The 26,694-nt window shown below is 47.3% G+C and overlaps 12 protein-coding genes and 5 non-coding genes across 17 annotated transcripts; 7 read left to right on the plus strand and 10 right to left on the minus strand.

Moving 5' to 3' along the window:
• Positions 1 to 957: 957 nt before the first annotated feature.
• On the plus strand, positions 958 to 4,030 carry FPRO_00552 (uncharacterized protein; the record flags this gene model as incomplete). Its single annotated transcript, XM_031225148.1, has 3 exons — positions 958 to 1,202; positions 1,259 to 2,136; positions 2,193 to 4,030. The coding sequence occupies 3 exons, from the start codon at positions 958 to 960 to the stop codon at positions 4,028 to 4,030; spliced, it is 2,961 nt and encodes a 986-aa protein (XP_031075918.1).
• Positions 4,031 to 4,554: 524 nt separating this feature from the next.
• On the minus strand, positions 4,555 to 5,625 carry FPRO_00551 (uncharacterized protein; the record flags this gene model as incomplete). The annotated part of the gene is made up of 4 exons (XM_031225159.1): positions 4,555 to 4,850; positions 4,909 to 5,018; positions 5,076 to 5,436; positions 5,577 to 5,625. 4 exons carry the CDS (start codon positions 5,623 to 5,625, stop codon positions 4,555 to 4,557), a joined length of 816 nt encoding a protein of 271 aa, XP_031075919.1.
• A 1,034-nt stretch (positions 5,626 to 6,659) lies between these two features.
• FPRO_00550 (uncharacterized protein) lies at positions 6,660 to 6,995 on the minus strand (the record flags this gene model as incomplete). The annotated part of the gene is made up of 1 exon (XM_031225170.1): positions 6,660 to 6,995. One exon carries the CDS (start codon positions 6,993 to 6,995, stop codon positions 6,660 to 6,662), a length of 336 nt encoding a protein of 111 aa, XP_031075920.1.
• A 1,975-nt stretch (positions 6,996 to 8,970) lies between these two features.
• Positions 8,971 to 9,082, minus strand: tRNA. Its single transcript has 2 exons — positions 9,045 to 9,082; positions 8,971 to 9,014 (listed from the first exon to the last, which is right to left on the minus strand). It is a non-coding gene; the product is annotated as a tRNA-Leu (tRNA).
• A 77-nt stretch (positions 9,083 to 9,159) lies between these two features.
• On the minus strand, positions 9,160 to 9,271 carry tRNA. The gene is made up of 2 exons: positions 9,234 to 9,271; positions 9,160 to 9,203 (listed from the first exon to the last, which is right to left on the minus strand). It is a non-coding gene; the product is annotated as a tRNA-Leu (tRNA).
• Positions 9,272 to 9,352: 81 nt separating this feature from the next.
• On the minus strand, positions 9,353 to 9,464 carry tRNA. The gene is made up of 2 exons: positions 9,427 to 9,464; positions 9,353 to 9,396 (listed from the first exon to the last, which is right to left on the minus strand). It is a non-coding gene; the product is annotated as a tRNA-Leu (tRNA).
• Positions 9,465 to 9,654: 190 nt separating this feature from the next.
• Positions 9,655 to 13,171, plus strand: FPRO_00549 (uncharacterized protein; the record flags this gene model as incomplete). The annotated part of the gene is made up of 4 exons (XM_031225181.1): positions 9,655 to 10,577; positions 10,635 to 10,932; positions 10,982 to 11,094; positions 11,140 to 13,171. The coding sequence occupies 4 exons, from the start codon at positions 9,655 to 9,657 to the stop codon at positions 13,169 to 13,171; spliced, it is 3,366 nt and encodes a 1,121-aa protein (XP_031075921.1).
• A 708-nt stretch (positions 13,172 to 13,879) lies between these two features.
• Positions 13,880 to 14,209, minus strand: FPRO_00548 (uncharacterized protein; the record flags this gene model as incomplete). The annotated part of the gene is made up of 2 exons (XM_031225192.1): positions 13,880 to 13,949; positions 14,010 to 14,209. The coding sequence occupies 2 exons, from the start codon at positions 14,207 to 14,209 to the stop codon at positions 13,880 to 13,882; spliced, it is 270 nt and encodes an 89-aa protein (XP_031075922.1).
• Positions 14,210 to 15,288: 1,079 nt separating this feature from the next.
• Positions 15,289 to 17,082, plus strand: FPRO_00547 (putative AVT3-involved in amino acid efflux from the vacuole; the record flags this gene model as incomplete). Its single annotated transcript, XM_031225203.1, has 1 exon — positions 15,289 to 17,082. One exon carries the CDS (start codon positions 15,289 to 15,291, stop codon positions 17,080 to 17,082), a length of 1,794 nt encoding a protein of 597 aa, XP_031075923.1.
• Positions 17,083 to 19,219: 2,137 nt separating this feature from the next.
• On the plus strand, positions 19,220 to 20,266 carry FPRO_00546 (uncharacterized protein; the record flags this gene model as incomplete). The annotated part of the gene is made up of 3 exons (XM_031225214.1): positions 19,220 to 19,478; positions 19,530 to 19,920; positions 19,969 to 20,266. The coding sequence occupies 3 exons, from the start codon at positions 19,220 to 19,222 to the stop codon at positions 20,264 to 20,266; spliced, it is 948 nt and encodes a 315-aa protein (XP_031075924.1).
• A 198-nt stretch (positions 20,267 to 20,464) lies between these two features.
• FPRO_00545 (uncharacterized protein) lies at positions 20,465 to 21,088 on the minus strand (the record flags this gene model as incomplete). The annotated part of the gene is made up of 2 exons (XM_031225225.1): positions 20,465 to 20,877; positions 20,932 to 21,088. 2 exons carry the CDS (start codon positions 21,086 to 21,088, stop codon positions 20,465 to 20,467), a joined length of 570 nt encoding a protein of 189 aa, XP_031075925.1.
• A 595-nt stretch (positions 21,089 to 21,683) lies between these two features.
• FPRO_00544 (uncharacterized protein) lies at positions 21,684 to 22,655 on the minus strand (the record flags this gene model as incomplete). Its single annotated transcript, XM_031225237.1, has 1 exon — positions 21,684 to 22,655. The coding sequence occupies one exon, from the start codon at positions 22,653 to 22,655 to the stop codon at positions 21,684 to 21,686; it is 972 nt and encodes a 323-aa protein (XP_031075926.1).
• Positions 22,656 to 22,799: 144 nt separating this feature from the next.
• On the minus strand, positions 22,800 to 23,079 carry FPRO_00543 (uncharacterized protein; the record flags this gene model as incomplete). The annotated part of the gene is made up of 2 exons (XM_031225248.1): positions 22,800 to 22,868; positions 22,924 to 23,079. 2 exons carry the CDS (start codon positions 23,077 to 23,079, stop codon positions 22,800 to 22,802), a joined length of 225 nt encoding a protein of 74 aa, XP_031075927.1.
• Positions 23,080 to 24,534: 1,455 nt separating this feature from the next.
• On the plus strand, positions 24,535 to 25,569 carry FPRO_00542 (uncharacterized protein; the record flags this gene model as incomplete). The annotated part of the gene is made up of 2 exons (XM_031225259.1): positions 24,535 to 24,787; positions 24,860 to 25,569. 2 exons carry the CDS (start codon positions 24,535 to 24,537, stop codon positions 25,567 to 25,569), a joined length of 963 nt encoding a protein of 320 aa, XP_031075928.1.
• A 456-nt stretch (positions 25,570 to 26,025) lies between these two features.
• Positions 26,026 to 26,156, minus strand: FPRO_00541 (uncharacterized protein; the record flags this gene model as incomplete). Its single annotated transcript, XM_031225270.1, has 2 exons — positions 26,026 to 26,066; positions 26,093 to 26,156. The coding sequence occupies 2 exons, from the start codon at positions 26,154 to 26,156 to the stop codon at positions 26,026 to 26,028; spliced, it is 105 nt and encodes a 34-aa protein (XP_031075929.1).
• Positions 26,157 to 26,201: 45 nt separating this feature from the next.
• tRNA lies at positions 26,202 to 26,273 on the plus strand. Its single transcript has one exon. It is a non-coding gene; the product is annotated as a tRNA-Thr (tRNA).
• An 86-nt stretch (positions 26,274 to 26,359) lies between these two features.
• On the plus strand, positions 26,360 to 26,431 carry tRNA. The gene has a single exon. It is a non-coding gene; the product is annotated as a tRNA-Thr (tRNA).
• Positions 26,432 to 26,694: the final 263 nt, after the last annotated feature.

Below are 26,694 nucleotides of genomic sequence, written 5' to 3' on the forward strand. Positions count from 1 at the left end.
CCTTCTTCCTTTATTATACCTAAAAGATAGGCTAAATCTATTATAAAGTACATTCCCTAACCTAACTATTAGTTATAGCTACTATTAAAAAGAACTTTTTATTAAAATATTAATTTAACCTAATTATAATAGCTATCTTTAATTATAATTTAATTAAATTAATTTATTATATAAATTATTTTAGCTTAATTAATTTAAATTAAATTAATAATAAGCTATTAAGTCTAAAAGACCTAAAGAGGGTCTTAAAGAAAGGTTATTTCCTTAAATTAAATTAAATTGCCTTCTTTACTGCCTTTATAGGCCTAAACTTAAATATATATAAAAAGTAGCTTTCTAATATAGCTAAAATGGTCATTATAGTAAAGGGTGTATTACTTTTAATATAAAGTATATCTATATTTAAAGTTAAATAAATATAAGGTAATAATAGGGTTTAAAGGAATTAGGTTAACTTTTATATAAGTTAGTTAGTAAAAGTTAAATTAATATTTATTAATTAAATATATATACCTAAATATATAACTAATTAACCTTATATTTAAGAGCTATAGATAAAGTAATATTAGTAAAGAAGTAGTGGGTTAAACTGGGGAAAATTATTAGTATTACTTTTATTAAGTAATTTTTTAATTAATAAAAGTATTATTAATTTCCTTTATACTTAATTTATTAAAACCCTTAATAAAGCTAGTCTTGTAGTCCCTACTAGCCTTTAGGAGGTCAAGGAGATAGCTAGCTCCATTTCACAACGTGGGGAAAGGTCCAAGCTCCAGCCTCAGGCTAAGGCCCAGGTTCCAGCTCCCATTTTGCGACTCCGCTTCCTAACCAAACTCTTCTCTTTATCAACCTCTCTCCAGACAATTTTCAGTCCAGTTTCGGTGACCGAGACCCGTCCGGCTAATAAACAGTGAGCCCGCTCCGGGAATAGCTGTCTTCTGCTGCGCGCAGACCGTCATGGCTCTTTCTGCTAATGCAAAAGATGCCCTGAATTTGGATCCGAGCAGCAAGAATGCCTCTGCCAAAACCAAACCCGGCCGTCACACAAGCAAGCAACAAGTAAGACACCGTGCGTCTGTCGCCTGTGCGTCATGCCGCGACAGAAGAATACGATGCGTTGTTCCCAATAATCAGACTGAATGTACCGCTTGTGCAAAGTCAGGCTCAGAGTGCATCATTAAAAATGATGACGAGCGTAGACGGTATGAGCTCATGTCTTTCAGCCCCATCATGAGCCACGGCTAATGCATTTTCCAAGCCCTATATCTAAAGCATACATGTCCTCCTTATCGGACAGAATATCAATGCTCGAAGGCTTGCTTTTGGAAAAGGGTGTGGTGCCGCCTCCGGCGACTCATCCTCCCAAAACAAGGCACGATCAAGACGCCGTGGCCACTACGGCGGGCAATATTGATCCATCTCCGCAATCTGACTCCAAGTCTCCGGGGAGTGAGGACCATTCTCCAACGGATTATCAGAACGACGATTTCACGACACGTGAGAGTGAAGTTGCGACGACAAATTTGCGCGATAACCAGCAAGTGTACTCTCGCTCCAATGAAAATTCGCCATTTCGCATTCTGGATCCCAAGCAAGAGGATATAATCCATCGACTTTTATCGACCAAGGGCAACCTGTCATTCGACCAAATCTCTGGAAGGCTGCGTTTCTTTGGTCCCACAGCTAACAGCCACGTTTATGCTGAATCAACAAGTCTATCATATACGCATGAACCGCCGGAACAAATCCGAAGAGCAGAGAAGATCATTCAATCTCTGAGCTCGGAGACACACGATTATCTTGTCGATGGCTTCTTCCACTACTATAATTCTGTCATTCAAATTATTGATCGAGATGCTTTCGAAGCTGACCGGATATCCAAGTCTTCAAAGTTTTACTCTCATTTTCTTCACATCACAGTCTTGGCCATGGGGTATCGTGTGGCCGACATGGACCGAGATGATATGCGCAAGATTACACTCAGTCCACGAGAAAGTTCTCTTCATAGAGAAGCCAAGCATATGCTTGATATCGAGCTCGAGCGCCCTGGTGGTATCCCCAGTGTTCAGGCGTTATTGCTGCTTGGAGATCTTGAATGCGGTGTCGGTAGAGACAATACCGGCTGGATGTACTCTGGTGAGCTTTGAGTAATGTCTGTGTTTTTTAATTCTCTTCAGGCTAACTGTGTCTAGGGATGGCAAATCGCCTTGCTTTTGATATTGGCCTCCACTTAGATTGCACCAGCAGCATGTCCGAACAAGACACAAAAATTCGAAATATGGTCATGCAGGCATGTGTGATCTATGACAGATATTGGGGGTTGTTTCTGGGTAGACCGTTGGCTATCAAAAGCCAAGACGTCGACCTTTTATCAAACCGATTTTCCCAGCTTGCTTCTTTCGGGCTCGAGGCTCCCAAAATGGATTCGACAACTGAAATTTACGAGCAGCTCATTGAGTTGATGGAATTGGCCGGACGAATCGTCGAAATACGTGATCTGAGCAACTCCATTAAAGTGACGGAACCGACTGGCGCATTTGCGGTTAATGAAGCCGAAGAAAACAGATATCTACAGGTCATTAATCTCGACAGGCAACTTCAAAATTGGTATAGGCGATTGCCCGACCGCATGGCATGGAAGCCGAGCAATGTCAAGACAGCTCCTTACAGTTTCTTCCTATTACATCAACAATATCATGTAACTATGATTTTACTGCATCGACCATGGGCCAAATATGGCTCAATTTCTGGCGACAATTCGAGCACGGGATCGCATCCAAGTCCTGAAAGCGACAGAAAGGCAAATTCAGAAAGCCCCGGGCATCACTTCACTGCTGAGGGTTCATCCATGTCTACCGATGACCGTCAGCGCGTGGTCCATGGGAGCCGCACATCACTGGCCCGCAGTATATGTACTCAGCAAGCGATTCGCGTGGCTCGAATATTTTGGCAGCATCGCCAAAGATTCGACGGACGAAAGATTTTTATTACGGGAATGCAGCATGCTGGTACTGCATCAATAGCGTTGATTGCTGCACTTGCCTACCAGCGCAATGAGCCAAATCGCCAGACATATATCGGCTATCTTGAAATTCTATCTGATGCTGTTGGCGACATGAGCGCTACATACCATCCGGCCAGCAGGATGGATGACTTGCTCAAGGCTGTACTTGAGCAGATTCGTAGCAGCATGACTGACGTATCACGGTCGCGCAGCGGCAGCGCAGGGCATCAGGCCATCAGTATTGGTGCCAGTAGTGCGAGGAGCGGCGCCTCTCATGACGGCAATACATCAGTTCCTGTTGTTCCTGTCAGGCGAGAAGCCGATACTGACTTCAATCAGCCTCTTAAGAAAAGGCGTCCTTCTGTTCATCGACAAACCTCTGACTATGCCTCATCGAAGCCATCATACATCGGTATAACATCGCAACCGGGACCACCTCTATCTCTGCCGTATGGTCAACAAAGCCAATCACCGCTTGACCCAACAGTTTTCCCCATAAATTTGCACAGCCAGCCAGAACAACTTGGCCTGGCGATGGTGGCGGCGAACGCGGTCAATATGCATCATCCCGAACTTGCTACAGGCCACATGGTCGGCACACTCAATGCTACGAATCTTAGTAACCACCCATTACATGATAATTGGGGCCTGCCTAACATGCAGCCCTCTTTCCCACAAAGTCAATTTCATGGGGCCATAGACTGGTCTGCCGGAACTGCTGGTCTCAGTGCCAGTTCGGTATTGAATCAGAGTGCCGCGATGTCGACTGGTATCATGTCAGGAATGGCTGCTTTCAGCTCGGCGAAGGAGCCCCCGAAGTTTGGGGGTGGTGAGGCTGGTATGCATGAATCTTCATCCAGTAAGCTCCCTCACATCGGTACAAACTGGACGAGTACCAACATCGGGCCTGTAGGTTCAGGAAGGATTCAGGAATACGGCCCAAATCTGGGCAAGACGACACGTCTGAATGACGGGAACAACGATGAGCAGAGAAATTACTCTCTTGACTTTTTTAATTTTGGTTAGGTGATATTGCTGCGTTACTGTCTCTTCTGCAAGGTGTTCAAGGACGTTCATGCCTGGGTTGTTCTGTTGTGCTATTTTGGATATACAAAGTTGATTTTTCTATTTTTATTTTTATGGTATATGAACAAGTCTGTATCGCTATGAAATTGTACATTAAAGCTATGTGTCATGAGAACACTCCTGCATCCGTCTAAATGAAAACGCTTAGTCTAGGCTTTTGCCAAATCAGCGAAGCATTTCCAGAGTTCCTTCACCTGCTTCCTTTATTCAAGCAGCCAAAGCACGATATTGAGATGTAGAGCAGACAATTTGATAGGGCTTTGTGGGTAAAGAGGGGCCACAGCATGTGTTGCTTTAGAATCAAAGAGGTCAAAGGAGATCATCATCAGTGCGGTAAACATAGCTAATCATGACTCGAACAAAATAGTAGTTTAGAGTCTTCGTTGATATGCACGTATGATTCAGGTAATTCAATACCAGATTAGCGGGTATTTGTTGTACCTAGATCTTGGTCTACCTAGCGACTACCAGGCTAGGGGCGTCTGGTTACTGGTAAAACCCCCATCACATATCATACTGGCACCTTGCATGTAACTATTCATGGGAGAAGCCAACAGGACTATAGCATCTGCTATCTCCTCCATAGTGGCGAGGCGCTTCAAAGGAGTTCGTGACAAGTCCACTGCGAGTGGTGAGCCTGGATCACGACTCATAATACTCGTTAGTAGAGGTGTCTCGACATAACCTGGGCAGATGGCATTGATACGGATGCCTAAAGGCCCGTACGAGTTTGCGTCAGCCTTGGTCAAGCCAATTATCCCTAGCGGTCTATCAGTGCTTGAACGGACTGTGGCCGGCAGAGATATTGCATAACGTACCATGCTTGGCAGTTGTATACGCAGTATGGTCCTGGTTGTTTGGTGCCACAACAGCAAACATGCTTCCCACGTTGATTATCCTTCCGCGGCCAATCCGAGGTCCCAAATCTCTATGGGAGGATTTAGCCCTTCACTCATTTCAATTCATCATACCCTGGTGGACGTACTCTTGGTTTATCATGACATCCAGCTCTTCTTTCTGACATCGATACACACCCTGCAAATTCACATCGAGAATTCCGAGCCATTCATCGTCTTCCAACTCATGCGTCTTTCGTCCACTGCCACTGATACCGGCATTATTCACAGCAATGTCTAGACGACCAAACTCGCCGATTGTCTTGGCAATGCCTTCCTTGACCTGCGTGGAGTCACGAACATTGAGATGCACCGGTAGAATATGGACATGGGGAAACTGTTTCTCCAAAGATCCGGCGGATATATCTAGTGCTTCTTGGTTGATGTCGGCCAATGCTAGCTTTGTGACTCCATGCTGAGCAAAGGCGATGGCGATCTGTTGTCCAATGCCTAATGACGATCATATCAGCAATGGAGACTCTAACAAGACACTAAGCGGGTAGCTTCGAGTCTGTCTCGGTCACGCCACGCCACGGCGCATAGTGAAATGCGGGGCGATAGTTTGTAGTGAGGCAAATAGCGGGACGTACCGGAGGCTGCGCCTGTGATGAAGGCGGACCCACGAAGCAAGACGGTCATTCTGATGAAGTTGATGTGGTGTTGAATACAAGTGTCTTGACTCGCAGAAGGCGGTGCCACTAGAGAGAGAGAAAGTGAAAGCAAGATAGCCTTATCTCACCACTTGGCTTCGTCTTTTAGCGTTGCGGCCACGATATCTCGGAAAAGGTGTCGGCCCATGGCACTTTTGATGGCATGCACTGTTCATGGACCAGGTATCCACAAAGGCTCGGCTGGGGTCGATTATTAGATTGAAGCTATCGAGCCAGGATGTGTCGCACCAAGGTTCCACTCATCACGACATGCTTTGAGCCTCAAGAACGTTACATAGGGGCCGTGCAGTGTCTCATGCAGACATGTTTTCAACAGGAGATACAGAGTCCGGAGACTGATACATGATGAACGTGGCGTAAGGGTACAGGGAATGTCGACCCGTGTAGCCATATCATTATCAAAAGAATTGACATGATATGGGCAGGTACCGTCGTATCGCGTCGCCATGATCTGATGTGTATTGTGATGATCTCTCTCGGGCCTTGTTTTGTCATCAAGTAGTAGTATATGGTACAAGGAACCGACGTGATGGTGGTCGTCAGATAAAGTCTGCATGCAGAGTGTCAGCTGGGTCTACCTACATACGGCACCAGGAGGATGAAGGCAGCGGTCAATTGATCGTGAAAAGGACGAAGACAGTAATCCAGGCGCGAGGAGTTGCTATAGCTGCGGTATTAAATCCTGGCATGGTAAAAGATGAAATGCTATTTGGGGCAGTCTCAAGGTTGAAGATTGGAACCAATGCCAACTACAATGAGATCAAAAGCACGCGGAAGATGATCGAGACCTAAGTGAACTTCACGCATCGTGAGCCACGTGAAGTGTCATCACCAAGGCACAAGTCACCATGAGTTTAAAAGAGTACACGTGAAGATAAGACCATGTGATTCATGAATGGGCTTTCGTGAACGACGTGACATCTACCCGGGGTATGCTAATGATAATGTACAAAGGAAAGACCCGCGCGGTAAAGGCTGGTCGCAGACAGATGAAATAAGTTCTTAAGGCTTGTTCTCGCCATTGAATCGAGCAATGCCACTTCGGATACCCTTGTCGACTGACTTGGCCATCTTTTCGAGGGGGAGACGGTCTTCAACACGTTGGACGATTCTGGACACAGGAGGCTCAATGCGTTGGACGCCCTTCTCCATGGGAGGAATGAAGTAGCTGACGTTCCTCTCCCATCGTGGAGCCCACTTGTTGGTCTGGTTGGATAAACGCTCCTCAGCCCCAGGCATGACAAGATAGAGAGGTGTCAAGACGCCAACACCGGCCGCACCCATGCAGAAGATCTCCGAGGGCTTGGCGGCGGGGAGCTTGGGAACGCGGACAGGCATGTTGTGTATTTGTGGTGGAGGGGGTTTAGATGTCTAGCACTGAGTGTCAGGTAGAGCTTGGTGATACTTTGTGGGGGGGGGGTTACTAACTGCTGGTTGATCCAATCGACGTGTTCGACCGGATTTGATGGTTTCGTAAGACAAGTGTGAAAAAAGTGTTAGAGTTGCCGGAAGGATATGGAGGCGGTATCAGTAAAGTTGGAAGACAATGGGTGCTTGTAGAATTTAATCGATTGGGATGAAGAAGGCAGAAAATGGAAACAAGCAGGAAACGGCTGCTGACTCTATTATATACGTGCAACCATGACTGAATGACTGCTTGTATACAAGATCGAGCGGGGTAACAGCGCTTGGATGATCAACCTGCACGGTAGGGAGACAGCGACATCCAGACGAGTACAAGCAAACGATCATGGTGAGGGTCTGAGAACCGACGGGGCGATACTTGTCGGTGTAAGCATAAATTGCTGTAAGTGGCGGTACATAGTAAGGCAAATACTGTGCTGACCGACAAGGTTACACTTGAATGCGGATGGCTTGCAATCTCCCCCCAACCTCAAACTCTCATGCAGGCCGAGACAGATGATGATTCGCGGCGCCTTAGGCCCATGCCCTCCATTACGTCGAGCCTCGACCCTCGTGACTTGATAGCTCGTTGCCCACGGTTGGTCAAAGAGGTTCTGAAAACAGTCAAGTACCTGTCGCGAGGCGCAGGTCAGGGCAACTTAGGCGGGGAGATACGTGCGACAAGGGGGAAACTCCCATGTGAAGGTTGCCACGCCATTGAACGCCTCAGAGGTCAATGTCGCTAGACGCGGGGATGAGCAGGGGGCGATCCAGGAGATTGAGGTTGTGGTGCCGGATGGCCGCTTCGAGTCGAGATTCAGCCGTTCCAAGGGAGATGGTGGCTTGTTGGTTTGGTTGTCTTGGGTAGCAAAGATGTGCAGTGTCATCCCGGATTGAGAGAGACGGCAGCGAAGCAATTCTCGAAATTCATCTGGAAAGTATCGATTTTCGATCAGACTTCAAAAATGGTCAAATATGGTACCTCGCTGTGAAGATTGCGCTTCTTGACCCAGCGCAATGATCACGTAGTAGTAGCATGCAGGGAAATGTGACTGCGTGGTTTTGCAGGGAGGCAAATCAAATGAAATTAAATCAAAGACGCTGGAGCCGACCCTGGGCGACTCAAACTCCATAGCCCCGCCAGTAAACGCAAGCAGGAAGTGGCATGTTTTCTACGCAGTGAAATCAACAAATGTGACCCTGCTTCGTTTCGTGTGTTGCATAAAATGCAAGTGTCAGCCCAGTATTCAAGTAGGATTGATCGAGAGGGACAAGAATCTCATGTTCAGTGCATCACAGGCGTGAAGTGCAAAGCAACACGCAGCTTTGTCTTCTCAATTTCAATAGACTTCCACCTGCGGTATCTCATACACCAAAAACAACAATGTGCGGCACAGTTACTGAAAACAGAGGGCAGATGCAGGAGCCAGACAGGGGAACGATGTGTTTGGCCGCCCGCTCCTTTTGCTCGTCTATGCAGGATGACTTGTTGGTGACATTCCTCGCAAGTACTTCTGTTATAGATTCCAAACTCTCTGTCCCCCCCAACCCCCCTACAACTTACAGCGATTCATTACACTCTTACAAGTCGCGTGCCGTCCATTAATCACTGGCGCTAGCATGCAGAGTGTCCTTGAGCACCCTAAAGCGTCCCCACTAAGTGTGCTAAAACCCCGCTTCCCCAGATTCGCGGCACTTAGGAACAGCGCCCCTAGCTCTCACCCCCGCTTCCAGAGACCCACTGCTAGGCTCCAGCTTACATTGCTTGCGCAACTATTTGCCAGGTAATGATTCATATTATTCAGCGGGCTTGGGTCCCAGTGCTTTACAGGTAAATAGGAGGCAAGCCTGTATATAACCTATAATGTCTCCTAGAGGATAAAAAAAAGAAAGTCAAAAGTTGAGTTTCTGTCAAGATTGGGATTCGAACCCAAGAATCTTTCGATACTGCAGATTATCCTAGTTAACTAGGTAAGACAACATCTTGAATGCAGCGCCTTAGACCACTCGGCCATCTTGACTGATTTAATCTCTCGCAGCAAATAGTATACATTATAGGTCTGTAAATATAGACTGAAAGAGGAAAAAATATATATCTTGTCAAGATTGGGATTCGAACCCAAGAATCTTTCGATACTGCAGGATTTCCTATATAACTAGGTAAGACAACATCTTGAATGCAGCGCCTTAGACCACTCGGCCATCTTGACTGGTTTAATGTCAATCTCGCAGCAAATAGTATACATTATAGGTCTGTAAATATAGACTACAAGAGGAAAAAATATATATCTTGTCAAGATTGGGATTCGAACCCAAGAATCTTTCGATACTGCAGGATTTCCTATGTAACTAGGTAAGATAACATCTTGAATGCAGCGCCTTAGACCACTCGGCCATCTTGACTTTTGATAAAAGATGCTTTACATTTGAGAATTATATAGGTATCTCAAATTAGAATTCAACTATTTTTCGTCTTCTTACCCTTGAAGCTTTTGACTGCCCACACTCTCCGTAATTCAAGCCACCCAGGTATTCTCAATTTTGTTTGCGAATGGCATATTAAATCAAGTCGCCGCTCACATCATTAAACACCATGGCCAGTTGTTCTTCGAGGAGAAGGTCCGCCAGCTTTTCTGGAGGAGCTTTACAACAGCGCAAGAAGATAAATGCCCGACATAGAACCTTCTCTGTGTCTTCTTTGGGAGATGGCCCTGTCCCTCAGCAGCTTCTACGAACCCAACTGTGCTTAGTAACAGATGTTGATGAACTAATCGCCGATAGAATCCTTTCATGTCGAGAGAATGACCGAGCCGAAACTGCCATGCGCGACTGGCTCAATCATCCAATGCTAACAAGTGACGATGAGCTAGCAAAGATCATCATGATGGAGCAATGCACAAAATTGTCTCCGAGGCTTGAAGCTGGCTCCGTTGCGTACTTCAGATCTTGGCCGATGGAAGCCAGATACTTTCGCCAAATAATCGAGGAGCTTCGATTACACGGGTACGAGAACAGCATACAAGACTGGATATTTTTCCTCAGATGGATTGACCAAACCACTCGGATAACTGTCCGCTACGTTGGGTCAACATCCGGGCCAAGAAACCCTTTCAAACGGGTGCAGAAGAATACAGAGCGGCCACAATCACTCTTTGGAATGTTTCTCTATATACTCCACAACCGATACCCTGAGATTGCTGCTCTCCACAAGATTTTCACAATCCATGGAAGTTTTGTGTCGGATTTCAGCAAACTGAGCGGCCGACAGAATATGTTGTCTCAGCGGTTTCACAATTCCGTCACTGATCGAACTGAACGCTGCCTCATTGCTTTTTTCGGGTTTCGTACCCTCCTCAACCGCCAACGTGGGGGGAAATATGGAGTCATAACCGTCAATGACGAAGAAGAACGTGTCTTCTTGCGATGTAAAACTAACCTCTGGACCGAAGCTAACGGCTGCTATACCAAGCCACCACAGAACGTCAATGCCCATATCAATCTTCTTTTCGACGGGTGGTAGGATTACGCCCGAACAAAAGTTTGGAGTGAGGAAGACAAACTGAAGGAAGCGAGCCGCGAGACCTACATTTCTGGGGTCTCGGCCCAGGCTGTTGCAAAATCCTGGCTTAACGGCTATGCACTACTCGCTCTGTGCGGACAAGAACCACCGATTAGCAGCATCAATGATGGCAACAACATACTGAGTGGCATCCGGGCTACTAGCAGCTTGATTAGAAGTATGCTGGCTTTAATGGTTGAATTAGAGGCGGGTGTGTGCGATGCTTCTATCACATCTATAGCGAATCTCTTCAGCTTCAATCAACTTTTCAACTGGCCACAGCTGGCTCCCAAGCATAAGCAACGATCAAGGGTATGGATTTCTGGAACTGTTGTCACTATTTTCACTGACGTAACTCTAGGAGTTATTCGATAGTTGGCTGGAAGCAATTCAACCTTTGATTGTGGCTACTCTTGGACAGCACGTCTACGCTTGGGTCTGCCAACCATCTCGGCGGCAAACTCCACCTAAATCGTATGTTTATTGGACTCCTAGAAATCAACTTACTACCATTTATAGCCTTCTGAACGAAGTAGGCGTCCCTCGTTTGGCACAAATTCCCAACAGTATCTACGACGCCATTATAATTCCACATCTTCATCCTGGTAGTTTCGCGAGAAATCCAAGCATATCGAGTCAAGACCGGGTCTTCTGGTACCCCTGGGTTGCCACATGGGTTTATATGGACACTGCAATCCGTCTGCTTTCGAGTCATGACACTTCATATACTTCTCGCCAGGCTTTATGTGTCGAACTCCACATCCAAGCAGAGGCAATTTTGAAACAAGCAGGATACTTTGAAAGTCTACAGGTTGCAAAACAAGGATTTGCTGTCACAACAAAGACAACTACCTCGGAGACTATGTATTGCAAGAAATTTGCATTAGGAACTCGGTCATCCGCAACAGAAGGGCATGCACTCCCTTCATTCACTATCTCATTAGATAGAAGAGCTGTGCTTGACCAGCACCTCTCATGCAGTGCCCTCTCCGACCAGGACATATCTCAACCGATACCTGAGTCAATAGAACATGGCTCAAAGAAAAGACCTCGAGATATGTTCGAAGAAAACGAACGGTTTGTCGACCCAAGGACAAACTTAACGTCATATAACTGGGGTCCTTCAGACAAGACGCTGGAAAGATGGAGGAAGGTTTACGACTTCATCAGGAATGTTGAGTCGTTCCAGTTTACTCCGAGACTAAAAAATAAGGTCACTCAATATACGGCGCTCTTTTCCGTTGCGGCCAGCATCCATCGATGCCCCGGCGGTTTGGTTGCTGGGCTAAATCCCCTAGAAGCTGCTCACCCCTCTGAATGGAAGGATGATATGACAAGTTTTAACGATGAATTTCTCAAATGTGTCCGTTCATTCCAGAATGCTGTCATCCACAGCTACATCAAAAACTTGCCGAATTTTCTCCTCGAACGGAACTGGACAGGTTCCAACTCCTCCTCGAAGCTGCCAAAACTTTCCCCACATGAAAGAAATTCTGCAATCGCTGGGAACCAGCCATCCTTTCACATGCCTGCATCCTTATTCGAGACCAAAGCACTTGCTGTGCATCCCCTATATCGTTTCAAACTGGCCCTTGAACGATGTGGGAAGACCGAAGGCCTACCTTCATCGATAATCAGACACCAGCAGGCCGAACAACTATTTGAACACAAAGTGCCCAAACTATGTGGCTGGTCATCGGACAAAGTTGCTTGGGTGGAGTTTCTACAGGGACTTGACGAAGGTGTTTGGATTGCAGCCTCACTGGAGACTGCAAGAGGCGATGAGATGACATGGCCAGAGCGAGACAGATTCATCGAGACTTTCGGTGACAGAACTGGTGCTGATGAGTCTGACACCAATGAAGCTAGAGGGATAAAACTCCAGAGGGCATCGCAACGATTCATGATACAACAAATGCAGTGGCTCGGCAAAATTACGAGGGGGAAGGTAGCTGACTCCTCGTATCTCAATCTGAATGAAGCTGAAGGACACCAAATTAACGTGTCACAGCACGGAAAAGTTCAACTGAGATTCAATTTGAAAAATGACTCGATCATTACGACGGACATCAAGCTGGGGCCGCTCATTGCTCCGCTTGAGAAAGACGATAAACGTACAATACATTTCACGGACTTGGGAATTGATATCAGAACTGCAACAGGATTGACAATCAAAGTTCCCATAAACAACTCGACATGTACTTTGCCCTTGTCAGCCATGAAGAGCCACAAAAACGGCATCGAATTCATTAGACTTTGGAAAGCAGTTCGCGGTGAAGATCAGCCTGGACGCTGTTTATCGAGTCTTTTGAAGTCCTCTGATGAAGATGCAGACTATCCTCCGGAGTTGCGTGTCTCGTCTAATGGGGAGAAGGGGGCGACACCTCCCCAGAAGCGCCTTGAAACAATTCAAGAACCAGGGGAGAACGACGCAATGTGGCTCCTAAAGAGTTATATTGATTCACACCTGCCTGATGGAGGTGATTTCTGGACGGGTAATAAGGTGGATTTTCCACAAGGAACAGACGACGTCGGTCGCTTCATTGAGTAAGTTGGGATGATCATCATTCAGCTCGGCTGGTTCTGCGGCCTTACTGACCACTTCATCTAGCTTTCTCAAATTGCCTGAAAACTGTCAACATCCCTACGCTCGCTGGTGGTTTGACTTACTAGTCTTGAGAAAAAGAGCACAGCGCAACTGGTTGAATTGGCTTTCATCCTTACGCAGCACGAGAATTCGGCATATCAACGCACCCATGTCGGCAACGACAAGAGGCACTTACCGTAAAAAAAGCGCTATCATAACTCTTGGCCCAAAACAAGCAGGATTCTGAATGTTTGCTAACAATGGTACTGGTGTTGTTTGGGGGGCTGGGAGGACATCGAGTTGCTTGCAGAAGAGGGCCAAGCTGAAAGCTGGCCAGCAAATTCAAATACATGTTTCTTGACACACAAAGGAATCTTCACAGTTCATAATTAGATCGTGACTATAGCAAATATTGCCAAACTGTGGGCCGTCATAGGCCGTCCGCCCCAAGTTTAGTTTAAAAATTTGGAAACAAGTCGACAAGTGCTTCCTCGCAACGGAGCGTCTGTGAATACATGATTTCGGCTTTTGGTACAGGCTTGATGATGGTTGAAAAGGCGGTGTCGCGTCGGCCACGAGAATTGGGCTCGTATCATACCAAGGCTCTCCCAACTTCAAGAGCATTGTGTCTCATTCCTCTCCCTCTCACATTTCCTTCGCCGCTGACGCAGATTAACCGGTCATAGCGGCATCAGCGTCGCTTCCTGCATCCGCACCGCGCACCCACAGCACGTTATTACACCTGGATCCCATGGTTAGCATCGCGTTTCTGAGAATGCAGGATGGGTAAGAAAATCCATACCTGATCAATACTTGGCCTAGTGATCCAGTAGGCTTGTCCTCGATGTACTCTTCGGTGCCGGAGAGCTGAATGTTCATGTAGCTGTCGATGGAAACCAGCGTTCCCTTGTACTCTACCTCACCCCATTTTAGACGGACAAGAACTGGGTTCCCGACAAGTTTCTCGAGCATGGGGCGAGGGTTCAGGTGGACGAAACTCATCTTGAATGATTGCGATGAGTTTGAGTGTCGGCTTTGAGGTTGATGAATGAGCTTTCTGGTGGACTGCAAAAGGACAGGCGCGTCAAGCGTAATGGGTTTAGCACTACGTGCCTGAGGAGGAATTTGCCAGAGTGTGCCGGCTTATCTTCGGTTAACTGCCCCCTAGGTGGGTACGATCCAATTCACCCTAAAGGTCAGAATGTAGAAGAACATCAGAGGCACCTAGACCTAGGTGGATGAACTGTTAAATTCTTCAAAGTTTGTGTTCTGCCACAAGCCATTCAGAGCATCCGATCATCACCGAGCTCAAGCTTCTGACTCTGACAGTATCCGTCCATTTCTGTTACTTAACGAACGGCAAAAGCATCACTTGATTACGTCAAACTAGACAGCAGTAAAGAAAGCATGTTGCTAACAAACACACATGTACCTGTGTGCTTGTGCAATCTTGGAATGCTACAATGCTGCTACCGTTCTTAATATCGATGCTGCATGTTGCCTCGCCCTGGAGACAAGGTAACTGAAGGCTTCAGTCTTGGTACTCTCTAGAAGTTTCGGTGATGTCAAATCAGGCAGGTTCAATGCCGAGCGTGGTGTTCAGGTGGTTGCATCAAGCTCTCGATGGAAGCGATCGAGCCAAGTAACTTCGACTTTGGGTTGTAGTAGATATCTGCGATTCGTCGTTGAAAGATGGGGCTGAAAAAGTATCGCGTACTTGCACTCTGTTCATGCACGTGGATCGTCAACCCCACTGGCCCAAGCCTCAAGGAGCTAGGCGTACCGGGAGAGACATTCACCGACCCCGATTGTCATACAACAACCGAACGACCCAACGTAGAGGCCCTTGGTTGTTCGCCGTTTTCAATGTTTTCCTTGCAACTATACAATTTCCTTTCTCATCGCCAGCGGATGTCTGTTGACGCTTGCAGTGACGGCTAACACAGCTGAAAACTTCTCGTGATTGAGTATTTTAAGACTCCATCTTCTGCCATTTACTGTTCACCCTGCTGCAGCAACCACCATAAAGCTCTGCAGGAGCTACGTCACGACTGTAAAACTCCTCTTGACAATCCACAATCATGGCTGAGTTCGCCAATTTCGACGGAACACCCAGTAGCTTGGGCAGCGAGACGAGCAAGCGAAAAGCTGCCATCCTCGACAGGCATCTCCCAGATGGCTACTCCGCCGAGCCCGACGTTGCCTTTGGTCCAGCCAACCCTTCCGCTTCGGGGTCTGCCAGCAATGACAACAACGACACTTCAGGAGATCCCGTCGAATCTTCTCTCCTCTTGCAAGGAGGCGACATGCATCGCGACATGTTCAAGATCAAGGCCCGAGCCAATTCCCTCCGCCGCGCTGCCACTTTTTCCCATCATACACCTCCTCCCCTTGCTGCCGAAGACGAATTGAGCCACTCCGAACAGCGGGAACCCGGCGGCTTTAGACGATACCATCTTCAGAGACGCGCCCGGCAGAGACGCATGAGTGGCTACACAATTGTCGCCAAGAACTTTGTCGATTTCCTCGATCTATACGGAAGCTTTGCCGGCGAAGATCTCGAAGATGCCGACAGCGAAGACGAGTCTGCCATTGATGATCGAGAAGACGGCGATGTGGAACAGCCACCTGAGCTTCGACCCCTCCTTGGAAGAAGACGAAGCTCTAAACGAATGCGCAAGACGGGCGACGCTACAACCACAAAGACGTTTTTCACCCTCATCAAGGCTTTCATCGGAACTGGAATCATGTTCTTGCCTAAGGCGTTCCGCAATGGTGGCATCCTGTTCTCGTCAATCACCCTCATTGTGTTGTCCCTTGTCAACTGCGGATGTTTCCGTCTTCTTCTTGACTGCCGACAGATTTACGGAGGCGGTTATGGAGAACTGGGTGAAGCCATTGTTGGGCCTCGATTCAGAAGTCTGGTTCTCGCTTCGATTGCTATCTCCCAGCTTGGGTTTGTATGTGCTGGCCTCATCTTCACAGCTGAGAATCTCTATGCTTTTCTTGACGCCGTGACCGCCAACCACCGCGAGTTCATGTTCAGTGTACCCAGTCTGATCGCTTTGCAGTTGGTTGCCCTTGTCCCTCTTGCGCTGATTCGAAACATCTCAAAACTTGGACCCGCCGCCCTTCTCGCTGATGTCTTCATTTTGATTGGAATTGTGTACATCTGGTACTACGACATTGCGGCACTTTCTCAGCGTGGCATGGACTCGACTGTGAAGCTGTTCAACCCACGAGATTTCACTTTGACCATTGGGTCGGGTATCTTCACTTTTGAAGGAATTGGACTTATTCTGCCCATCCAGTCAAGCATGAAGAGGCCCGAGCACTTCCCTAACCTCCTTTACTTGGTCATGTTTATCATCACGATCATCTTTACCTCTGTGGGAGCACTCTGCTATGCGACTTTTGGTGAGGATACCAAGATTCAAGTCATTTCCAACTTTCCTCAGGATTCTCCTCTTGTCAACGCAGTCCAGTTCCTGTATTCAATTGCCGTTCTCGCTGGAGATCCTGTCCAGCTTTTCCCCGCTGCCCGTATTATAGAAACCTCAGTTTTTGGTGAGCGTGCAACTGGCAAGAAGAGTGCTGCAATCAAGTGGAAGAAGAATGCTCTCAGAACCCTTCTTGTAGGCGTATGCGTCGGTGTTAGTATAGTTGGTGCCAGTGACTTGGATAAGTTTGTGGCATTGATTGGCAGCTTTGCCTGTGTTCCCTTGGTCTACATCTACCCAGCGTACTTGCACTACAAGGGAGCTGCTCAGACAACCAGGGCCAAGGTCATTGACATTGTTGTCATGGTTGTTGGCTTCATCGCCATGGTCTACACCACGTTGGTCACTGTTTACCAGTGGATCGACAGTGCTTAGAAGGCAACAACCCCATCTACGGTGGAAATGAAACAAGCATAAGACTGGTACAAGGCAACTTCAAAAGGCTATCGGTTCTGGGGGTCATACGCGTAGTTAGAGCCTGTCTCGTCCATATGTTTCTGTTTTTGAGCATTTCGTTAATGGCTGACGGAGGCCTCATTGGAGGTCGTCACAGAGGATACGCGAACCGAGGCGACTCAATAAAAGCATAGTGCTATGACTGGAGGTTTGGAAAAAGGCGTTAATGCATCCTCTTGGTTTCGATTTAACTCAGATTGTTGGCAGTTCCCATGATAATTCAGATGCCAGTCACTCCTTTGCTTCGTTGACGATCCATGTACTGCTTCAAAGGCTTACCATGCTTAGGCCGCGAATTTCCTCCGTTCTTGGTAATATAAAGTGCATTAACTCGCAGATGGTCCTTATTGCCCAGTCAGCATCAGTGTGTGCACCGGTGGGTAGAATATTGGGGCTGTGTCAGAACAGGTGGCCGTCCACGGATGTGAACCTTAGGCAAGGTTTAGGAAAAAGCCAATCTCAGTATCAATTTGGGCTTCTTCAGGAATACACCCAGAAGCAGAACAACTGGTCGAGCTCTAGGATACTGCGCTTGGGAGTCATGATTGGCTATTGCAGGATTCTGTGGCTCACGTGTACGACAAATCCAGGCCAGGTAACCTCTATGCATGACCGCTACTTTAATCAAGAGGCCAGAAGCTTGTAGACTTTCTGTCTAAGCTTGGTATTTGCGATCGAGGTCGATGTACAATGCTAATAGTTGTATCAAAAGGATTCCGGGTTACCATGTTAGGCAATCAATGTAGTTAAACCGGCTGGCGTCCCGAGCATTGTCCCCAAGGTCTTATAATTACCGAAAGGGTTGTCTTGCATTGGGAATAAGAACAAGTCTTGATTGATAGAACTAGCACGCGGGGGCATGCTATCCCATTCGCTGATATGCTCCACCAAATTCCACCATGTAAATTTTATATAGAGAACCAAAGTATTCGTTACAAAGCAAGAAACCCTGCGTAGATCTATTCAGAGCAAGGCAATTCGTTGTAGTGATATCTGCCTCGGTGCAATCCACACCGAGGAAGCGAAACCAAGAGGGTGTTCTTCTCCGGGAAGCCTCTTTTCAACGATACCTCGTGACGCGGTGTCGCACCGGTATCCATATAGAGGTCGGCCGTGAACAGCACATATCCAGGCGATTTCAAGGTGCAGGGCCTGAGATTGGCTCTTAATCATTCAATAGCCAGGGCTGATGCATCATGTATCAACAGTCTATGTCATGATTCTCAAGGGAATGCTTTCAAAAGATCTTAGCAGTCTTGGCGAATGAATACACCACCTTCACCACAGTAAACATTCTACTCCATGCCGGATTCGGAGCTACTGCGGGAAAACGATCAACTTTAGGTTCAAGAGCTGAGATGCAGCTGGAGAGTTTGTTTATGGAGGAGCTCGAAAGCTGGGGACGGGGTGCAGATCCGGAGGTGACTCCGCCTGTTTCCCCATGTAACGCAACCATCACCCGAAATGTTGTGACTTGCATCCTCAGCAATGGTCTTTCTTTTGACTTCTTCTATCTGGAGCCATAGGACAACCAATGCTCTGAGGGAGACATTCATGGTAGAGTATATGCTCATCACACTTGCACCTAAACCTTCTCATACAAATGGGGATGAATTGTACGGAGTAAGCCAAGGGGGTAAGGGGTCAAATGGCTGACGGCGAACCTTGCTCAGCTAGGACCTGATTAACTCTGTAAGGAAACCCGGGCCTTGCCGGGATGATCAACAACGTCCTGGTGGCTCCGGGGGTAGAAAAGCTTGGCCTGTGGTCAACTTCATTCTGCAAAACGGAGGCACATTCTCTTCATACACGCCCTCGAGAATGTCTGAATTGATGATATTGTCCATTCTGGGGCATGAGGATCCCTCGTGACTTACTCTTCGTAGTGCAGTAGAGGTGACGAAGAACAACTACTGACACCCCTAGAGATATCCGTACTGAGCACTCCCCTCATGGCCATTGCACGTAATATTAGACTAGCATTGACTTTCGTACAAAAGTAACCCGAGCTACCACTGAACGAAGTCTATCCTGGAATACCTCATAAGCTTCCACAATGAACAACTTCTCTCCCATTCTTCGAACATTGGCTCGCCAGCCTCTCCAGAGACAAGCTTTTCCTCGCCAAGCAACGAGATATGTTCAAGTAGCTATTCGTGTCTTTCACCACAGTCCTTCTCAACGCAACACGGCGCAGAGTCAGCCTCATCTACTTCCAGAGTTCAGCCTCAAAGACAAAGTGATTGTTGTGTCGGGAGGCGCAAGAGGTTTGGGTCTTGTTCAGATTGAAGCTCTTCTTGAAGCCGGAGCTACTGGTGAGAGAGACCATTAAGAGTATATCATTTGCTGAATTCTAACTATGATAGTCCACGCCGTTGATAGACTGCCCTCGCCAGTTGAGGATCCAAAGTCCAACTTCTCACAAGTCTCTGACCGAGGGCGTGAACTTGGTACCTCACTTCATTACCATCAAGTCGATGTCAGAGATGTCCCAGGTCTCAATCGCATATTCGAGGATATCGCCAATGGCGCAGGTCGTCTGGATGGACTCATCGCCGCTGCGGGTATCAACCACGAAACACCAGCAATCGACTATTCGATGGAAGAAACCGAACGAATGATGAGCATCAACTTCACTGGGGCTTTTATGACTGCCCAAGCAGCTGCTCGTCAGATGATTCGCCTTAGAAAGCCTGGCAGTATTGTCATGATTGCCAGTATGAGCGCAAACATCGCCAACAAGGGCATGCTCGCGCCGTAAGCACGATTTCCGATTCTGATGTCTAGCTACTAAAACTTTGCCAGCGTTTATAACCCTTCCAAAGCTGCAGTCGTACAGCTTGCCCGTAATCTTGCAATGGAATGGGGAGAACACGGTATCCGTGTCAACACCCTCTCTCCTGGCTATATTCTGACCCAGATGCTTCAAAATCTCTTCAACGACTATCCTGATCGTCGCGAAAGGTGGCCCAAAGAGAACATGCTCGGCCGTCTAAGCACTCCAGAAGAGCATCGCGGTGCTGCTGTCTTTCTTTTGAGCGATGCGAGTAGCTTCATGACAGGTGCTGACCTTCGCATGGATGGTGGACATGCTGCGTGGTAGAGCCATATTATATAAGGTAGGTCCTGGGTCAAAGCAAAACAGTCGCAGCAACCTGGGCCTCGGGGGTACGTTCTGGATATCGTTTGTTGCCACTCCTGAGCGACGAGAAATATCGTATTGTACAATCATAATACACTTGTCACATCCTTCCTTGCGGATATCGTGATGGATTTCCATCTGTTCCCTCGTACCTTGCCCTCAGTTCGGACTTGTCACATGCGAAAAGGTCTTCTCCTGTCCAAGTTTGTTCAGCAGCCCCGGTTGTATCCTTAATCTTGACTCAATCTCCTTCCCGGGTATGCCTCGATCGCGAAACTTCATAGCATCCACTAAAGTCCTCATATCGAGGAATCGTCGGCCCTCGCGTCCCATATTTGCGAAATCTTCTTCCGCTTCGTCTTGTAGTCGATCTCGAGCTGAGAGCGCTACGAGGGTTGGATTGCTTCGACTCGGTGCGAAACTAGGTCCTGGAGGGGCTGAAGTTCCGAGAGGGGTCGCGGCTGTAGACGAAGGAGAATATGTAGGGTTCGAGTCAGCGATTCCCATCTGGTGTAGACGGCGTGAGAAGTCGCCGGTTGGGAAGTCGGGGTCCATAGCGTCAGCACGCACAGCTACAGATACGAGTTAGATGCTGCAGTATATATAGTAGGTTCCAGTTGATCTACCGTCGTCTTTGGCGCTGTTCCCCAAGGTTTTTGACTTTGGTTTTGGTGGCTCTGCCCTTGGTTGACGTGCTACTGCTTGCGGGACAGCAGCTCCAGGAGCTCGGGCAGGATACTTTCGCGCTACGCCTTTGGCGACTTTCGAAGATGAAGAGCCCATTTGTCTAACAGGGATATAGAGGGGCAAAAATGAGGACGAGAAGAGTTGATAATACACAAAGACGACGTGTTGGCGTGGAAGTATTGAGCAGAAGTGGCGCCCAAACCAACGTTAGGTTAGGGTGGGCATCCTTTTTCGATGATGTTATCGAGGTCGGTGCGCAATTCTTCCGTAATCATCAATCATAGGTAGCCACTTGATTCGACAACTACCACTTATTCATTGACAATTGGCATTATTATTGCCTAGTATTGGTAGAAACACATTCCTGCTTCCAGTTCTAGGAATCGCTACTTAACATCAAGACCAGGCAGAGTTTTATCAAAACTCAAAATCGAGTAAGTCCAACTCCAGAGATCAACTAACAACAAAGTTCCGGCCATGCATCAACGTATAAACCAAGATCCTCCGGGTCAAAACATTCCAAAGACAGTTCTTTACTCCTACTCCGTATGAACTTTGTCGTATGAATACAAAGACTGAAGGGACTCGAGCAGAGCCTAAGCTTGAATGTGGCCATTCCCGGGGATGTTCACAAACATTCTCTCGGGACTCTTCACTCCGTCCATGCAACTCCGTCACGATATCGTGTCGTTCACCACCAAAAGGGATCTTTGCTAGTATTCTTGAGCCCAGGATGGATTGGGTTGGTCTCCTGCTGAGATTGCTTCGGATACTGTCCCATTTCTTGATCGTCCGAGGATTCGGGCAAGAATTGGGGCTCGTTGAATGTCCATTCAGGAGCTATAACCTTGCCCTTCTCATCTGCCATCCAAATCAGGGCTCCGTTTGAGAGTGCAATTGGCTTGCCTGCCATTCTGGACCCATCCTGAGCCTTTATAGACGCATTTGTCATGAGATGACGCCAATATCTTTCGCCATTTGGAGCGGTGCAGGCACGTGCAAACTTGACTAGATTCCCGGTTGCCTTATGGACATCACACAAGCAGTGACCAATCTGGTATGGGCCCGAAACTCCGTTGAAGGCTAGATGGCGAGCCGTGGCCATCTGATAGAGAAAGTATTTTTCTCCATCTAACATATCTGAAGGCGATAGCGGCTTAGGACAGTTAGAAATCAAGGCTAGGTCAAAGTCGGGAATAGGTCTGCTGAAATTGGGAGCGCGCGCAACTTCATAGTAAGGGGCCGGGTCGCTTGGGCTACTGGGGGTTGGGATGGCTCCTCTAGCAACGAGATCGATTGGGTTCTTCCCCTGAAGATTTTTAGATCGCTTGAGTTGCGTGGCAGGCTGCTTGTGCAGACGGGATGTCTTGGAGACTCCCGAGCCAGCCCGAGGTCCAAGGCTCTTTCTCTTTGTTTGTTTCGAGGCTCTAGACTGAGCAGTTTTGTCGTTTTGGCGACTCTCGGTGGGATTCTGCTCCCCCACTGTGTCGTTTGGTTGATTTCCCCAAGGGATGCCATTGAAGATGTCATAAACCTGTTCCAGATTAAACATCGGGACATGAGGTCCGCTAGTTGGTCGGATAGGATTCGCAAGTGTTGTGAGATCGTACTTCGGACCGTCCTCATCTCGCCGAAGAGCAGCGGATGAGCTCCCTCGAGCCATATGCGTCTTAGGATGACTGGGAGCCACAGTGATGCAGTCTTGGATTGCACCTTGTGAGGACGGGCTGTATGTTCCTACTATTGGTACATGTTAGCGTTGAGCTCCTGTGCGAGGCATCGCTATAGCCACGGAGGTGAACGAACCCTAAGAAGCATTATAGTCTCCAATGTTGGCCAAATCCTCAGTTGCATCGATCAGGTTTCCGCTCGCCTTCTAGAGGGGTCAGTGTCTTTCTTCGCCAAATCCATTATCACTGCACAATACATACCATATTCGATCTACTTGACATAACATCATAGTTGGATTGGGCATCGCGTGGATTGGAAGCGAGGCGGCTTGCCATGTCCTTCGAGGTGTTGATAGGAGGCGATTGTAGGCCGTTGCGCACCACCTGAGGCTCTCCAGGGGCGGAGACAGAATTCATTTTAAGTTCGCCTGCCTTGCATGAGGCTTCTTTAGGGATATTGTGGCTGATAGGTGATAGATGAAGAAAATTAAGGTTTGTGTTGATGTTCTTGACACGATACCCATAACCAGAACAAGAGGATGAAAGGTGAACAAACGAAGAGGAGTACGGGGAGAGGCGACAAGATCAATGTGTCCGAAGTGGGGGAACATTGTTGTTTACCTTAGTACCTTGTTCTGCTATTCCGTTATTAGATGATGCGTGGAGCGACAAATGCCACTGGCAGAGATCCTGAGCTCGCAGTGGCAGCTACTGCGGCTGCCACTGCGAGGCCTCCATCTATGCCTAGCGAACACGCGACTGAACTTGACCTCAAGATGTTCGTTTTTTATTTGGGCGCGCCATGCTCTTTCTGGTGATGCAATGCAGAAGTTCAGGTTATTATCAAGAAGAGGTTGTGGGATACGATTCACCAACCATGACTATAACAAGAAGTCTACTCTTGTAAGTGGTTCTTTCCTCAGTCCAATAATGTTTTTAAGAAGTTGGAGAGGCTTTCAGCGTTAGAGTAGCGCTTGTTTCAACAGTGGAAATAGCAGTCTGGCCCCTTTTAATTCATGAACCTGCAAAGCTATTATAGTCATCCAATGCTCCTGGTGTTTCTGAATCGTTGGTCAGGTTTTGCTCCATGTCTCGCAGTCGCAACCGACTAAACAGTACTAATTCTCAGGGGAGATATCTAGGTTTTGTGTTCTAAAAGGAGAGAGGTCCTGGGAACAGGTGCGGCTTTCAGAATAAGAGAACTCATCAATACCGAGGTACTTGGTCTGAAGTAGAAATGAGCATGACCAGGTCCAAGTCCCTTCGTGGTGAAACAAATCCACATCGAGTCTCTCTGGCCACTATATTTCTATCAAGAAAAAACTGTCAGATAGTTTCTCAGTTCTTCTGTTACCAAAATTCACTAGCAACGTCCCCGTGTGATGGTGCAAGCGAGTGTTTTTGGCGACCTGAACACGGAGAAATGAGACAGTAACTCTCAATTTATTCTATGAATACTGTTCTGAGACACATGTGAACACCCGAGGCGCAAATGAAGCTATCCACGCTATCCAAGCCTTCCTAATTCTAAAAGTTCCTATGGCTCAGCTCATCATGGGTGTTGCTGCGCTTGTGAGAGCTTCAACTTAGGATTCGATACATGATATGCCCAACAACTGGAGGATAGACGATACAAAGCTCATTTACTTGACCATTACTAGATTGGACTCTAGCTGAAGTTTCCCTCGATATCAAAACATAGGGAGACTCCACGCTGCCAATTGAGACCACCGCCAGCCGGATTTTCCGTTTCCGGATACTCCGCTTCGTCAACATCTACTCATGCTGAATCCTTTACACCTCTCTGTATTGGCCATTGAGGTCTACGTCTGTCTCGCATGGCTCTAAGCAGTAAATCTTTGATCAAAGGCAATGGATATCTCCCCCGATAAAGTCTCAAAAGCGGCTGACGCTGCGAACATCATCTCGGAATTTGTTGCTCACGAGCAAGTCTGCGCTCTGTCAGATCTGCAACGCGCCCTCTTCGGCTTTTCGGCGACCAAGAAGCAGCCGAATGCCAAGACAAGCTCAAGTTCTGTGGCGGTAGTTGTTTTGTGCGGCTCTGCAATTTTGTCCATTGTAGATACTGTCGTATCATCGGTGACGAAGTTGGTAGAGGCAATGGGTAGGTTTTCATGGCGGGGACAGAGATGATGAACATAATCGATCAAACAAAAGACTAATGCTGTCCCACCAGATGAAGCGGTTGTTCTGGTCATCACCGGTGGCATCGGACATTCGACCCAATTGCTATATGATGCTGTAGCTCGACATCCCAAGTACAACAGGATTACTGGCCAAGTTCAGGGACAGCCAGAGGCTCGGGTCTTCCAGACCATTGTCGAGCGGTTCTTCCACCTTGAAGTTGAAGAGAACAACCTCATAACCACAGGAAAGCACCCAACACAAAAGCTCACTATTTTGATCGAGGATGCCTCAACAAACTGTGCACTAAATGCAGTGTACACAAGAAAGATATTAGACCAGCATGGATACACATCACCATGTTCTATTGTCGTCGCTCAAGACCCCACCATGTGTCGACGTACGGTTGCTGCCTTTGAACAAGTTTACTCTGATAAGAGGGATGATGCTCCTGTGTTTGCCGGCTGGCCAACCTTCGTGCCCAAGGTGGCCGTTCAAGACTCCGGGGCTCAGAACCAAGCGAGCGGCCTCACTTCTTACTTGCGGTATGGCATTGCTGACTTTGACAAGAACCAAAATGATGGTCTTTGGAGTATGGAACGACTGATGTCTCTACTTGTTGGCGAAATTCCACGAATGAGAGACAATGAGAACGGATACGGACCACGGGGCAAAGGCTCCATCGTCCATGTTGATATACCGCAAGACGTCGAGGATGCATGGATTTTACTTGGAGACACACTCGGCCAGAAGATGCGATAGCGAAGGGAGCACGTATAAGTCGAGTGAGGTTGATCGAATACATATATACCAGGAAATTGCCTTGGCTAGTTTCGCATACCCAGGCTTACCAGCACCGTTATGTTATGCTATCTTATGTTTTAGGATGTCAATTTCAACTTAAACAACTCTCAACGTCGGATTTAAGCGAATAAGAATATTGTTCCAATGTTCATCATTGCCTTGCTTCTGTTCCTTGAAGGGTGAAATTGTCTTTACACCACTTAGCAGGACATATTGGAGTCTCGGGGATAGATTGGGCGACGGGTACATATATACAGCATGTCTAACAAACTTTATTCAGCATCAAAAAGATAGTACATAAGAGAGGTTTTTAATATCATCAATTGGTTTCATGTATTTGTTACTCTGTTTACAGGACAGCACAAGATCAACAAGATCTACGCAGATATTGATCGTCATAAAGCGGCTAACACATCACGCGTCTTCGAGAGACTGCTTGTATTTCGTCTCCCAACCTATAAAGTGCAGTGATAGGACATACCCGTCAGTGAGATCACTGTAGTTGTTGTAAGAATCAGCGAGGGTGGGAAGGTATTCTGAGACATGCTGCCTCGACATATACAATTTTTTGAGCGCGCTGATTAGTAATTGCCCTTGTAGCTCAGTGGTAGAGCGTTGCACTTGTAATGCAAAGGTCCATAGTTCAATCCTGTGCGGGGGCAATCCTTTTGATCCTTTTGCCAAAATCATAACCTGTCTCTGCATGGGGCGTCTTGTAATCTCATTCTTGACTTTATTTTAGCAAGACGCCTTTATAGCTCAGTGGTAGAGCGTTGCACTTGTAATGCAAAGGTCCATAGTTCAATCCTGTGTGGAGGCAATCTTTTTGCCTTCCTGGTCTTTTCTTTGCCTCATCTTGATTTGTATGTTGTCAATTGTTAGTTTGCCAAATACTACGCCTTAGCTCAGTCTTTGAACAAGTGGCACGTATTAGAAGACTTATAGTAAGAGCTGCCAAGGCATGGCTCAGCGGCATTAAAGATAAAGGCAACAGCCATTCTGCTTGTCCCAGTTGAGAAAGATGCCATATCACTGCGAGGCCGAAACTCAAGGTGTGCAAGTATTAACGTGGGTATCATTAAG

This window comes from Fusarium proliferatum, assembly GCF_900067095.1.
Source record: "Fusarium proliferatum ET1 genome assembly, contig: FPRO_scaffold001, whole genome shotgun sequence".
Classification (NCBI taxonomy): Eukaryota; Fungi; Ascomycota; class Sordariomycetes; order Hypocreales; family Nectriaceae; genus Fusarium; species Fusarium proliferatum.